Source organism: Camarhynchus parvulus, chromosome 7 (genome assembly GCF_901933205.1).
Source record: "Camarhynchus parvulus chromosome 7, STF_HiC, whole genome shotgun sequence".
Classification (NCBI taxonomy): domain Eukaryota; kingdom Metazoa; phylum Chordata; class Aves; order Passeriformes; family Thraupidae; genus Camarhynchus; species Camarhynchus parvulus.
Window position 1 is genome coordinate 14463832 of NC_044577.1, and position 15419 is coordinate 14479250.

Below are 15419 nucleotides of genomic sequence, written 5' to 3' on the forward strand. Positions count from 1 at the left end.
AAATCCCCAGTATAATTGAAGGAGGACTGAAAGGAGGACTCTACAAATGGGACTAAAGAAAGAGATAAATACAAAACATAAAGAGAGGAAATCAGAAATTCATGCACAGAAACATGAAAATGTCTCAAGCAGAACAGCTTGGGGGAAGTGATTCTAGTTTCACATAGGTGTGGATGAGAACAAAACAGTAGTGAAGGGAAACACCCTACAAAGTGTACATATGTATTTACTGAACAATTTCACAGAGCTATGAGGTTTATGCGTCTAATTTTGCATTGTTCACAAAATTTGCAAAAGCTTTTGTCTGTAACCATCCCTGCACTATGAACTGTTCCCGGCTTTATCTTTCAGAAGAGATCTTTTTTTTTCCTCATTGAAGAAAAATAGTTTTGTTGTAACCAAATTTTTGCAAGAACACATGATGTTCATCAATATTATCTTTCATAGAAATTATTGAAAATCCCCTTTGTGCTTTTGATCAGGTGAAGCCACTTTGTTCTGGCTGCTCAGATGCTGATGGTGGTGCCCTGGAAGGCACTCATGCAAATGGAGACACCAAAATGAAAAATCCTGACCTTCTCTCAGCCCACTGCCCAATAAAATTCCCTTTGGTATTTGTAAAGTTTGTGGTTTTTTTCTATTCCATGACTTTTGAAATGTCAGCAATAATTCTGTTTTGGGATGAAAGGGAATTCTGGAATGTTAAGCCTGGTATTTGTTCATGTGTGTGCAGCAGAAGCAGAGAGTTCAAGACTTAAAATTTTCTTTTGTTGGACATTATGTATGGACAGTATTTTAATAATAAGATCCTGTAGCATGGTTGGAAACATTCTTTCACAGCTGTTGATGTTTTAATCCAACATGGGAAAGAGAAACCAGAAAAAAACATTTCAGCCACAGGGTTTATATTTTTATAAAATTAAAATACTGTTTAAAGCTGACAGCATGTTTACATCTGGATCCTGTATGACAGCAATTGATACATTTAATCTGGCATGTGGCATAAAACAGGATTAGATAAGGTTTTCTTCTTAGCCATGCTTCTCTTGTGCAAAGAATATTTATAACAATGTTCCCAACAAATCACATCTCAGTACTGGATACTGTGTTGAAATGCACTACTGTGCATCAGCAGTATTTTCCAAAGATTATGTCCCTGTGATTTGTGCTAATTAGCAATGAATTGACTCTGGAGTAGATGACATGCTCAGGAGCATAGAGGTTTGAGTTCAAAAGCCCAAACTGACCAGATCATTCCCCAAATTAGCTGCTGTGAATGCATCTGAAAAATAGGCTGGAACAGGACCTCACATAAAATTTGATCATTTGGAGCTAGATTCTTCAGAATTGAGAAAAAAATACATATTAATGTGAACATTGGTAAAGACTGTACTCGAAACTCTAGGCAAGGGCCCAGGTGCTACTTATTATTTGACATTCTTATCCAAATGACTTAATCTTCAAGTCCTCCCAGAATCTGAAACTGCACCAACTTCTATTTGCACAGCCCTTAATGTGCTAATTTCTGCATGCTTCCCTTCCCACCTACTCAGCTTCTACAGCACTATTCTTCCCAAAGTGAACACACAGGTCCTGAGCATGAATTTTTTTGTTAGAAGCCTAACTAATTTGTAATTACGCATTCAGAGGAAACCATCTCCCTCATATCCTGGTGCTGAGCATCTCTGTGTATGTCACTACAGTAGCTGACACTGTGTGCTGGGGCTCGAGTTCCTGGCACTGTGGTCCCCTGACAAATAGGAAAGAAAAATAGGGAAATGTGAACCAAGGGTGGCTGCAGCGTGTATTACTGATCACTGTCCACTGGAACTCACTATCCAATACCTAGAAGTGATGAATGAGGGGAATGGACACTGAATATACTTTGCAACCCACAGTGAACAAGAGTGAGAAATCATGCCTCTACACATGCTGCAGGTACACATTCAAATCCACTTTTAGGTAATAGAGACATATATGGACTTAAAATAGGTAGGGAGACCATGCTGATAGTTTTTTTCTAGGTTGCAGGTATAAAAAAAGGGCAATATTGATGCTGTGAAAAAATATGCAACTCACAGCCTAGAGAAAAAATGTAGCTGTGTTTTTATATAAATCTACTGAAGACTGGAAAGAAAAATGCATATTTCTGGAGCTATTAGTAAGCCCTGCTGACATTACTCTGGCTGAATAAGAACAAATAAATATCATGAATATAGAAATAATGAAATAAAACAAGATTTGTATTTGAAGAGAAAGACAACTTATTTCATCATGTATCTTGAGTCCATTTATAAGTCATGAAGTCTGAATGAGAGAGCTAAAGCACCACAGACAGGTAATAAATAAGGCCTTAGAAATGCCTGCTCTAACATGTGCCTCTCCATCATGAAACGGAAGCATTCAGTAGAGAGGAAAATTGACCAGACACCAACAGGAGATAATGGACTTATCTGTTAAAGGAGTGGAGATAATATAATGTTTAATATGACATTCCTGATAACCAATCAGGAAGATCTACCTGTGCCAGATTTCCAAGGTTATTTGTAATTGAATACAACTGGATATCACTAGAAAGGAATGTGAAAGGAAAGGAAGAACTGCAGTTGTTTGACAGGAGCAGAGCACCTTCAAATCTGAAGATAGGGTCCTCATCTTGAAAAACTTCCAGGCCCCAGTTTAGGACTGATTTATATTTAAGCAAGCAGTTAAGCACTCTGCAGGAAGAGGGCAGCTCACTTCGCTGAGAAGAGCAGACACCTTCCCACCCTCCCTTGTCTCTGTGTCTCTGCTCCTCCTCACAGCTATGCAGTCTCACCCGTTTTCACCCAGCTCTAGCACATATCTGACCCCACACTGAGCTGATGTAATGTAAGGCAGCTGCACAAAGCTACATCTTTTTTTTCCCCTCTGTTCCTTGTTTGCTGGTTTAATGAGTTGGGTTGGCCTGTCATTCACTTGTCAGCTGCTAGAGGGCTGGAAATTGCAGCTCTCAATGGGGACAGTCCTTAGTCCTCAGTGCGCAGTAGTAGCCGCTGAATGTGTGGGGCAGAGTGGGGCTGGCAGGGCTTCCTATCATGATTCAACACTGTGATGCCTGATATATGTTGAATGATTGCTTTTTAATTTAGTGTAGGCTCAAATCTCCCACATCTGCAGCAGTGCAGTATCTGTTGGGTTTGGTGCAGCTGGTGTAGGGCCAAAAGAAAAATTTAGCTGGTGATGTTCAAATCTTTCATGGAAGACATCTGGGCTATTCACTGCATATACGTGTAAAGTCAAATACTTATTTTTTCTGTTCTTACCACTTTTTTTTCTCCTTATTTTCAGCTAAGGTGGAGTTCTTGCAGAAAAAGAACATTCATTTCTTAATGCTGAAGGCATTTAAAAAAGACGTATAGGGCAAGCAAAGTGCCAGTAAGTGGCATGTAAACATTTAGAGATGATGACTAAACTATGCTATTGATTCTTATTTATTTTATTTTTCAAAATATGTCTTGGTTTCTGGAGCAAAATGAAAGCATATTTTGGGTACTACTACAGGGTAGCTCTGCAAAAATAACATTTTGTCTGCAACAATTAGAGCTGTGGTACTTCTCTTTTTCATTTACAGGTACTTTCTGTGGTCACTCAATCTTAGACTTCCAGTCTTCTCATAATTTCTTAATTTATTAAACAAAAATGGCAATAATCCAACAGTTTCAGAATCAGCTTTATCCCTAACTCTAGTCCTTTATCTCTAACTCTAGTCTCAGGCTGAGCCTGAGACACCTGGCCAGGGACCAGAGGATAAGCTCATGCAGAGACCAGCTTTGGGCAGCACAGCCTCTCCTTTGGTGGCCTCCATCCTATAGTTCTCCAGCCCAGGCCCAGGCTTTGTCTGCCTCCCAACTCCATCCCTAACCCTCATGGGATTAGAGCAACAGAAGTCCAGTGGGACCACAGCTGTCCCAGAATGTGGCAAGATGGAAGCCAGGATGGGGAAATCTGCACCTTCCTGTCCACGTCTTTTGTCTCACAGTTGAATGACCACCCCATTCCCTAGCAGGAGGATGAGTAGAGCTGTCCATCTGTCAATTTGCCACCAGTCAGGTCTGGCTCCAGAATGTGTTTTATTTTATTTGTTCCCACTCTCTCGCTCCTCTTGTTCACAGAAAAGTTCTTTAGACTAGTCCAAGCTTTAGTGTTCTATTCAGTTGGGCTTTGTTTCTGCCCTTTGCATTGTGTTGAATTTTTGTAGCCACAGTGGAAGCTGAGCTGGCCCTCAGTTCTGGGCTCTCTGAGGAGCACAGACTCCCATGCTGAGCAGAGCTGGCTCCTTGCCACCTGCTCCTGTGATAGAGGATGGGTGTCAGAACAAAGCTGGCGGCATGAATTGGCATGATGAGGTGAGAAAGTAGGGTGCACTGTGCTCCAGCTGATGCTTGCCAATGTAATTGCCCTTCAGGCAATAATTCTTGCCAGTATGATGGCCTCCAGGGACCTTCTGCATGCCAGCCAGAGCCACTTCTGCTTCCCCATCACTCAGCCGCCGTGACTGTTAACCTTATATTAATTTAAGACTGAAGCACTACCTCCACATTAGTATTTCATAATAACAAATTGAAGGAGGTTAACTCTTCTTTCAAAATGCTTAAAGTGGGTGGTAAAGAAAACATTAGTGAGGCTTGGAAGGATGGTCTCGGGAGAAAAATCTTTTGTACTGGTGCATATGCCACGAGGAAGGTGTACTCATCTGGTGCTTGCAGCCTGCTTGGCACTTGCTACAGTAAATTAGTTGGTCCCAAACCTGCAGAAGCAGCTCCCAAAGCCTCTTTCCCAGTGCAGCACTAAAAATGGCTGGGAATGACGGAGTCAATTATATGACAATGAAAGCAGGAGCTACTGTAAATTTAAGGGTGAAAATAACAGGGGGACAAGACCTGAAAAGAGCTAATTCAGTTCCCTCAGTTGACTACAATGAAAAAAATCATTAGTCTTAGATTCCAAGAGACAGTCAGATCCTCACAGTAAAAGTCAGTTCTGGCACGTGAGAGCATGTAGTAACCCTGAGGAATTTTAAACTTTCCTGTGTCAGGACTTCATGTTTCTCAAATGTGTGCATCCCAGGACATTGGCAGGACCTCATCCACTCCCTCTGAAGAGCTGGGGTTTTAATACCAAAGAACAGGTTGTTAAATTGCTCTCACATACCTTTTTCATTTGATTCTCACTTTATAGGCACACAGTTTGTGGTAATTGGGAGTGGGGCTATGGCTGAGTCTCATACCCAGTGGGTACAGCTGTGCAGGACAGGTGACCAGTATTGAAGGTAATGAGCCAGGGAGTGCCCAGGTGCACTGACCAATCACCAAAGGGAACAGAGGGCACACAGGTGCAATGCATGAACCATGAGGGGCACACAGGTGCAATGGATGAGCCATGATGGTATAAAAGGTTGTGCTGAAGAATGAGAAAACAGATGCTTGTAGTTTTCTGAAGTGTCACGATGTTACTCTGTATGGGCAGACGCTTGAAGCCTTCTGATGGGGTATGGTGTTACTCTGCACGGGTAAATGCTTAAAGCCTTCTGAAATTGTATGGTGATGCTCTATGTATTGTGGTCATCTCAACCGTGACATATGCTGGGACATAATTTTGTGAGTGTTTTTATATTACTGCAAATGTTTCTTAGCTCTGAATGACTGCCATTATACAAAAAAACTGAGTTGGGTTGTGAAATGTTCATCCTTTGTAGCTTCTCCTCTAACTAGAAATTTGAAGGTTCCCGAAGTCTAGCCTGGCTTAACAGCAGGTAGAAGGTCCAATATCCCAAGGGAGTGAGCAGGAAGGTTCCTCATGTAGTAGCAACTGTCTCATCAGTGTGATAGATGGGGCAGATAGGCTATGCAGTGCCTAGGGTTGAGGTATAGTGTTATGAGACCTCCCACAGTACTGCCCTGTGCCCAACTTTCAACCTGAATCCTGGCCTGATTGCAAAAAATCCAGTCATTTTTAACCAGCTTTTCAAGCACCACTGCTGACTGTCAAAATTGCTAAATGCTTAAAAAGCCCACAGCCAGGCAGTACTGGTTCCTCCCAATGCAGTCTGTGGATGTAGCAGTACTTTTGTAGGATTTCCAGCACATTTGCAGACAGTGCAACACATTCAAACATAAATCTCATCAATTTGCATCAAACATCCTCCTTTGCAGTTTATGGCTATGTAAATGTCTTTAATAAAAACCCTACCACAGGAAATGTCTTAAGACAACTGCTATTTCACAGCTTCACTACAGGTTCCTAATGTAAGTTAATAAGGCAAACACAATGCCTGACGTTTGCAGTGGTAATTGCACAGGCCTCACTGTGAATGATGGCTAAATCCGATTGTGCATGACTTCCTTTGCGCGGTGTCTGAATTATAGTGTAGGTTGAAGCCTGAAAAATCAATGGCTGCTATAATCACTCAATTAAAGCCTTTGAAAATCATTAGCAATTTGGTAAATTTAAAATACTTCACCATACGTCATTTTTAAACAGAGAGTGCCAGACCAGCACAACTCCGTTTGTTACACTGGGGAACTGCTGCCGGAGGGGTAAACAGGAACAGTGTTAGGCACTATGGCTGAGTGGGCAAGCGTAGCACTGGAGCTGAAAGCTGAGAGACACACAAGTCACCTCTGTGAGCTTTACCTGATTTACGATGTTTAGCTGAGGTAACCTTTCAAGTGGCCAAATACATGTCAAAATCTTGGAAAAGCCTTGCTGGCCTACAGAGCAGTAGTGCCCCTACAAATGGCACAGGTTTGGATGAACTCTGAGCCCGAGCAGCATAATGGGCTGCAAAAGGAGGAAAGGAAGCAGCACCATCAGAGTCCTTTGTTAATGAGAGAAAACCAGTGGACAGCAAGGCCTGGTTTTAGAGTGGGACATATGAATGAATGTGGCCTGTAAAAAGAGGGAAAATAACTTACTGATGCCAGGAGTCTAATATTTAATTTCCTAAATGAAATAGAAACTGAACATGATATTTTACTCCATCTGGACTAAATCTATCCATCTGCAAAGATTTAAGTTTGAAAGATAGCTAATAATGATAGAAAATATCTCTTCTTAACTTGTGTGTTTATTTTCTTAAACAGCCTGCTCTTTGGAAGCAGAGGCATCGAAGTGCAGCAGCAGCACTATTCTAAATATATGGTCCGTCTGTCTGAGGAGAAAGAGACACTCCGAGAGAATGAGCAAGTTGACAGGCACCGGCCAGTGCACCAACGCTTCGTGTTCCCTAGAGCTGTTGGATTTACGTAAGTGCTATTTAACTTTGTGGAGCTAAGCAGCTTAATGAACTTGAGAGAGATGGAGCATGGGGCTAGGAGCAGCTACTTCACTTAATCTATTGCGGCTTCTAATTTTTAACAGTTTTGGGGTAAAACTACATTTAAAGCGAATTTTCTGTCCTTAGAGTGCAACGTGCGGCGGCTGTCGAGCAGAATAGGCAGCAATCGCTCCTGCAAGCATCCACATCCATCCCCACGGGCAGGGGAAGCCTCGGGGTCTCGCCCTTCTGCTCCCAGGGTGCCGGTGCGGGCTCGCAGCTTCCCCCGCTGCTCTGCCGGGCGAGGGGAGCCCGGCGTGCAGCTCCTGCACAGGCCGGGACTGCGGGGATTGCGGCACCGTCCCCGGAGCGGGCCCGCGGGCTCCGTCACTCCGCGGCCGAAGCCCCCGGCGCGGCCGTAGCCGGTGCGGCAGCGCCACCTCGCGGCGCTCGATCCGCCCCTACAATGGCGTCTGGGAAGGGCGACTGGAGGGAAAACTTCTCGCGGGGTTTGACTGTTTCCCTGGCTCTTTTTGTTTTCTTCCCCCTACATGGAAAGGTAGGAAATTAGCTGGACTAACACTAATGTTTTTCATTTAAGAAAGGTAATTCAGGTTATTTTTACAGTAATCAATGAATGAAGCTTAATTGATATCTTAATGTTTTTCGTTCTTCATCAAATCCATACTGATGAAAAAAAGCGCTATTTGAAAACAGCAACATGTAATAGTGAATAGAATAAAAATGTCACTTTTCTGTGATAACTGATCATTTCAGTGAAAGGCAGTATATTTGCTTCCCAGTTAACAGGGAAACCTAGGAAGGAGCAGAATAGCATAGCATGTATTAATATTTCTCCTCAGAAACTGACTACAATTTTAAAATTGTCTATCACTTTAAGTCCACTGTCTATAAATTAGGAACGGTAAGTACTGGTAACGTTTATTTAGCATGTGGTCAACAGTCTCAGCTTGGTGCAAATTTTCACAGAAGTACATGCATTTAAAATGCTGGAGTACATAAACACAACCCTAGACTTCTGCACTTGCACAAAGCTGCCTTCCTGAGTATAAGAAATGCCATCACACTCTGCTGTACTTCAGTAGTAGCTTCATTCCCTTCCCATTTATCACTTCTGCATTTGCAGGCCCACTACTGCTGCCTGGCACCGTGAATGCATGCTAGGCTGCAGATTTCCAACCCAGCTGTATCCTTCAGACACGCATCCACTGGCTGTGTTCAGAGGAATGGTCTCCCACAAGATTTGTGATTCACCCTGTCTACCTATATGATATCCAGAAAACTAATCTTCAGGATGACAGCTCATTCAGCACTCTGGAAATTTACCCATGCTGAGCTCCTCTTTAAATAATGACCTGACATTTGTTCTGTAGAGGGAGACAAAGCCCAGACTGATGAAAACGGTTGGCAGCTGCTTTCATTTGTGCCATTCAGAAGCCAGATGATAATTTGTCCTCAGGGACCCATCACTTCTTGGCAGTCAGACCTGTCCACTGCACTTTGCTATTACTTTTGCTGTTACCTCCCACCCCTGGTGCATGCAGCACGCACACAGAGTCAATATTCAAAGCAGACTAAGCTAAAATTTACTGCCAGGAGTCATGAAGGATTTCATGTTTCTGAGAAGTGGGAGATAAGATCACATATTAATTTGGTGTTGATAAATATAAAGCAGTAGGTATTGAGAAAGACATTTGTTAGATCTACATAAAAGGTTAAAATTAGCTATTGCTCAGAAAGAGATCCCAGCCTCTCTGAACAATTTAATGAAGGCATTAGCTAAGCAATAAAGGTCAAAGAGGCAAAGCATTCTGAAATAGTAGGCAAACAGATCAAACCAGAAAACATTGTTCCAGATGAACTTTGAGTTCATATTTTGCATGCAGTGTGGAGCTCATTCCTTTAAATTAGCTAGAGTGGAATTACAAAATGTACAGACAAGGGTGCCCAGGATCTTCAGAGCATCTTCCATATAAGCAGAGATTAAATAAATGAGGACTTTCCAGCCTGGAAAAAAAGAGGTTACTAGGAACTGATAATAATGATGACACATAAAATCATCAATGGGATCCAGGAGAACAGACTTGAAAGCAGCATATAAATAGATAAGGCCATCCACACCTCAGCTGTGGAAGAGCGATAGCAAGGAGAAGACTCTATGCATTTATATTCATGCATGTGGTCCCACCACATCTTAGATGCCTCTAGATGCAGAGCCTGTAGTCCCCATGAAGGGAGAATATATATATATATATATATATATATATATATATATATATACACATATATATTTCATACTGTGCCTCTTCTATCTATTCCTGGCAGTTTTTATTTTTAAGGATCCCCAAATTGTTGCTAGTGTGTTGGATGCCATCTATTCTACCCAGCAACAGAAGAAGTCATAGCTGCCCTCCAGAGACATGCATGCAGAGATGGGAAGAGACAAGCTGAAGCAGGCTTCCCTTTAAAAGGATTAAAAAAGGAAAAGCCTTGGTGTGCTGCAAATGTTCCAGCCAATATTTCCCAGCTACATATTCTGCTCTCTCATCTAAGCTGAACACTTGAATGCGTCCAACTCTCACTGCAAGGTCAGGCAGCAGTACAGGCAGCCGTGCCCTGCTCCTCCCTTTGGAACCAGTGCTCTACTACATAATCCCTCCTGTTGCCCTGGAACCTGTCTGCAGCCACCTTGAGGCAGGAGTGGTTAGTGAAGGAAAGGGAGTGGGGGCTCAGCCTTGGAAGTTACTGTGCAACACAAATGCCTGTGGTGTCACCAAGGAGAAGTTGAAGGGACACTGTGCATAAAGCAGTGTCAAGTTCTCAAATGCATCTTGTTTCCCTGGCTATAGCACAGGCTGCCACAATACAATGCTGGTTTATGGCTGAATCAAATTGCACTTTAGTCACACTACTGTCACTGTCCTCTGTAACTGCTTTCGTCCAGGATTCCTGCACAAGACTTCCTGCTTTCATATAAACGTACATTGATGATTTTTGCTGAAGAAAATGCAGGCAAGGTGGAATTAATTCTTCAGCCTGGAGTCAGGAGTCCTGCCTTTGGTGCTTCTGCCTGCACAAACAGAACCTCAGAGGTAGAAGGCCATGAGCTCTTTGTAGAAGCTGCTGTGGTCTGCAGCTTTCTTCCCTCCAGCACTGAGGGGACTCAGGCAGGGCGTTGGGGAAGCCGTGCAACCAGGGCTGCCCTGTGGCTCAGAACTGCACACAGCCACTGCAAAGCTCTTCAGCCCTGCAGCTTTCCTGTCATGGTGCAGGCAGGTGAGAACACCCCTGACAGGCCACAAATCTGGTTCTCACACATGAAGGTGAAGAAAGGAAGAAGCTTGGTCTCATTTTCAGCAATACCAATGACAAAAATAAGCTGGTACAGAACAGGAACTGGTGTACCACAAAGCCTGAAAGAGTTTCCTTTTCCCCCAAAGGGTAGGGAGGGAGCAGAGCATGAACCAGATCTGGTGCAGTTGATTTCCTTACAAGGCTGCACAAGCCTGGCCCATGGCTTGGGCTGCCCTGTGGTCTTCCTTTCTATGACTCCCTCCCCTTCCTGGCTATAGACTTGGAACAATCTCTACTCAGCACTGATCAGTGAGACTGTCTCTACATCAGGCACACCACACATCACTGACACCAAGAACATGTTACTGCAGAAACAACAAGGCTGATATTTATTAGCCTCTCCATTATATGCAGTATTTTTATTTTTTAAACACTTACATTTACCCATCCCTTCTCACTTGCTCTGAATGTAGCCACCAGCTCAGTTGAAGAGGTGTTTGCCCCTCTCTGTTCCTCAGATGTGTCACAGGCTGGGACTGCTGGTTTCCACACTAGATCTCTTTATGACAGATCATCATGGAACCTAGTTTGGGCAGCTTCCCAGCAAGATGCATGCATTCCCCATTCAAATCCCAAAGACAACAGAAAAAGAAAACCCCATTCAAAATGAAGAAGAGGGCATGTGCAGTATCTTCAGCTTTACACAAAAATGTCATTTCAGTTCACTGTTTCCCAAATACACAGCCTAGTGACTGGTGATAATTTTCTGTTCTATCTTCATAAAATTGTAAAAGAGGATCAGTGCCATTCTTTGGTAGCATACAGGATTCACACCAGCACAGCCAGGAAGGAAATAGTTTGAAACAACAGATGCTGTTCACAACCAGTGCTTTGGATATATTTCCAGCAGAGGCTACTTCCCTCACCATGAAAACAGACACACATTCTCATTTAACAACTAATTGATTTATTTAACAATACAAATTTCTTTCTACTGCATGGTTTAGCAGAGAGAACTTGAGAAACAAAATTAGCTTCTTTTCTTTTTCTTTTAAAGTTTAAATGTTTACACAAAACAACCTTTACTTCAGTAAATATAAAATTTACACACAAAAAAAATCTACATTAAAAAAGAACAGAATCATGACAAACCAACAGAAAAAAAAAAAGAGGATGGGAATTCAGTGTAAAGGATCCAATTGCAAGGAAGGCAAGATGGGGCAACACTAACAAGGCATCCCATTTGTACACCTAGGTATCTGAAGCTGTAGGTACAATACAAACCCAAAATACATTAAAATTAGAATTAAAACCTGTATTTTTATAGCAGAATATTTTATGATATAAATATCTGTAAATTCTGTAGGCAACACAGTTAGTGCAAGAACTCCATAGTTTGCTCTCCACTGGAAGGTCACTGGAGTGGTGTAGGAGCACCCTGTGGCCCACGAGTGCACTAATGGTCAGCAGGGAGCAGACTTTAGACGTGCAGCCCGGATGTGATAGCCCCTTGTTTCTTTGCCAATCTGTGCTATTTCTCACACATCCAATGACATGACAAGAAATTCTGGTCACCTTCAGCAGTGATTTCCAGCACTTCATCTCCTGGCATTAGTCTGTTACCTGACTTAGGCATATTCACCTGCCAGGTCCTGTTTCTCATTCCCTTTTGCACTTTTTAACCTGAACTCTAAAGTTATCTTGTAGCTACCAAGAGAGATTGGCTTCTAGGTTGACATATTTGGGATACACAGTTCTTCAAGCCACCTTCAGGCATCTGTAGAAATATTTAAAGTAGGGTGGAAAATTCATGGTCAAAGGTTATGTGATACAAAAACCAGGGACCTGTATAGTAATAGTTAATTTTAGATCTAAATCTTTAGTATTTTTTGTATTGATTTAATATTTAAAATTAACTTTCAGCTTTCATATATTAAATGAGCAGAGCATCTTATGGATGGAAGTGCTAGGTTATCTCCAAAAACACCAGGTAGTAAGGGAGATTGTAAAATTTAAAATTAAGTGTAATTTTAAAATCATTTAAAGGAATCAAGTGTATTTTTTTATAATCGATACTGTGACTGGCAAACTATAAAAGCTTAAATTATAAAACTATTAGTGACTCTACCTTTTAAACTGTATGTACTATAAAGCTGTATTTTCGTACTTACAGATGTTACAAAATTTCCAAGGCAGGAAGTGAAGGGGGGAAAAGGTAGTCTAAAACACTTTTACAGATTTCATTTTTACTAAGAAAGGTTATTTCTCCCACAAATGTTTTTATGTCATATAAATCTGATTAAATTCATTGTACTCCTCTCTTTTCTGGGTAGATGATACAGTGTTCAATCATGTTTTGGAAGACCTTTTTCAATGGATAACTCAGTTCTCTAGGTCAGCAAGTCCAACTTGCTTTACTCAGAAAAAAAAAGCACCAGACTATCTCTAACTTGGCCATCCTCCTGCAAAAAACCTTTGTAGCAAGACTGAGGCAGCCTGTTCTGAGAGCAGGACTGGCCCTGAAGCAACCAGCTACATTAACTTCTGGAGTAAGCATATGAAATGTGATCATTTCAACTTGAGAAAGAGCTGAAAAGTATTAAATTTCAGAAAATTTTAAGAAATTTCACTTGTTCTGTTAAAAACAAAACAGGGAAAACTTAATCCACAGGTGTGCATTAAATATTTAATAGCAAGCCTTTGCTTATGCATATTAATTTAAAAATTATCCACAGGGATCTGTGATACATTGGCCTTGCCTTGTTACTATAACTAAATTTATTAAAATATTAATTTAAAATAGGAAAACAAAGAAACTACTCCTTGGGGAACATGTTTATTGTGTTTGAGATGATACACTGGGTGCTCTCTGAGCTACAAAGGGAAAAAGGAAATCCTTTCATTACAAACTGACAAAGGTAAAAGTTAAAACAGTTTTCACAACAGCATGTACCACATATTGGAAATAGATCTGGGTTTAATACAAATGACATAATTCCTAGTAATCTACAGCTACCTTTAATAACTTCATACAGATAATGAATTAGGCTAAAATGCACTATAATATTTGGTTGACTTCAGGAACAGTATCCTTAGTACATCACAAAATACATTTTGATATCCCAAAGAAGCAAGACTTGCAAGTAGGCATTTTAAACATAACTAATCTACAGCTACAAACTTCTACTCTTGATAGCATTTACCTTTTTGGGGGGCAGTATCCCAGTCTTCAAAAGGATAAAAGCAGAGTAGAATCAGTATAACATATACACAGAAGTCCGTATTGTAAAGGCTATAAAGATTTGTTGCACACTGCAAAGTTGCCTTCTGCATCTTCACACTGCACAAGTAGTTTGTCATTTATGTTGCATATCTCTTGGTCCACTGTCTGGCTATCCTGTCATGTTCTGCTCTGTTGGTCAGGTACTGAGTGGCTATGCTTCCAACCAGAGGATCAGCTGCAAAAGGCAGGACAAAATGCATCAGAATCCACCCATAAGTAACAGAAACCCCCAAGTTAAAACATATTTTAAAACACAGCATCCATTCAAAAATATAGTTTAGACCAAAAATATAGTGGAGCTGTCATCATATAAGACATTTCCAAGAAAGCACAAATGAACAAAGCACAACAAACAGGAAAAATCTATTGTGGTTATCTGCATATGAATGAATCTTGCCTCAGGCAGGTGCTCTGCTTTCAGCCCTTTGCCTGCGGGACACATTCAGCAGCTGCCCAGCACCCTCCTGTCAGGGAGGTGCACAGGACTAGTGGGAGTTAGAGCATCAGAGCTGCAGGACACACCGAGGGGAGCCCTTCAGGAGCCATCAAGGCTTTGTACCTAAGAGGCTGATCCATTTCTCCCTAACTGTGACCACTTTCTGTAAATGAACGGTCCCTTAGCACGATTGCTCAGTTCCTGCTCTGACCGCAGGCAATTAGCATCTATTGCCTAATGACACTGGTCACACACTGCTGCTGAGAATCTGTACTGCTTCCATGGAGCTCCTCCCCTCCCCACAGGATCAAGAAAGTGTCTTTGAAATAGGGAGAGTTCTCTCTGAACATCACCTCCCTCACATTTGCAAGATTAAGCCTTTCAACCGCTGTCTTAAGAGACTTCCTGCAGCCTCTTCTGACATGCAGGATTTATAACTCAGGAGAATGTTGCTCCTTTCCTGGACTGAACACTCCTTTGCTGGACCTCCTTCAATACAGACCTTCAATGACATCAACTTATTTTCTCCATCATATCTTGGAAAAAAAAGGGACTTAGTGCTATTTACCTTCTGATGTGTCACAAGAGTGAAAAACACCATTAAAAGAGGGACCACATCCACTATGGAGTGCTTCACCACAAATTAAAAAATATTAAATTTTATTTAATCTGCATGCAATCAAATATACAAATTACATTCCATGGCAACTAAGTCAAATGACTGAGAGTCTCTCAGTGAACTATCAGCTCCTTACCTGGGTTGCAGTCTGTCAGAAGTGAACAAATAGACAGCAGAACCTTTGAAATAGTCAAAGCAGGGCTCCAGTTGTCTTTCAGGATATCCAGACAGATGACTCCCTGACTGTTGATGTTGCAGTGATAAATTCTGGTGCGGAAAGTAACCTGAAATCACAGCATAAGAGACAGAGAAAGTCATTCAGTGCTGCCCAGGGATGGTGCCCCTTGGCTCTGAGCAGCCTGTGGGACTCCCAGTTCCGCAGAGCTTCTGCAGACGCAGCTCCTCTCTGCTTGGCTTCCAAACCACAATTGTTTAACAGGAGAGTGACTATTTTCTGTAGCCAGGGCTG

General features: G+C 41.8%; 1 protein-coding gene across 1 annotated transcript in view; it reads right to left on the minus strand.

The window, feature by feature from the left end:
* Positions 1-11556: 11556 nt before the first annotated feature.
* UBE2E3 (ubiquitin conjugating enzyme E2 E3) overlaps positions 11557-15419 on the minus strand; it is a 55418-nt gene continuing 51555 nt past the window's right edge. Inside the window, exons 5-6 of the mRNA XM_030951837.1 lie at positions 15087-15234; positions 11557-14070 (exon numbers count right to left, since the gene is read on the minus strand). Coding sequence (XP_030807697.1) covers positions 13973-14070; positions 15087-15234 — 246 coding nt within the window. The 3' untranslated portion in view covers positions 11557-13972. The remainder of the gene's footprint in view (positions 14071-15086; positions 15235-15419) is intronic.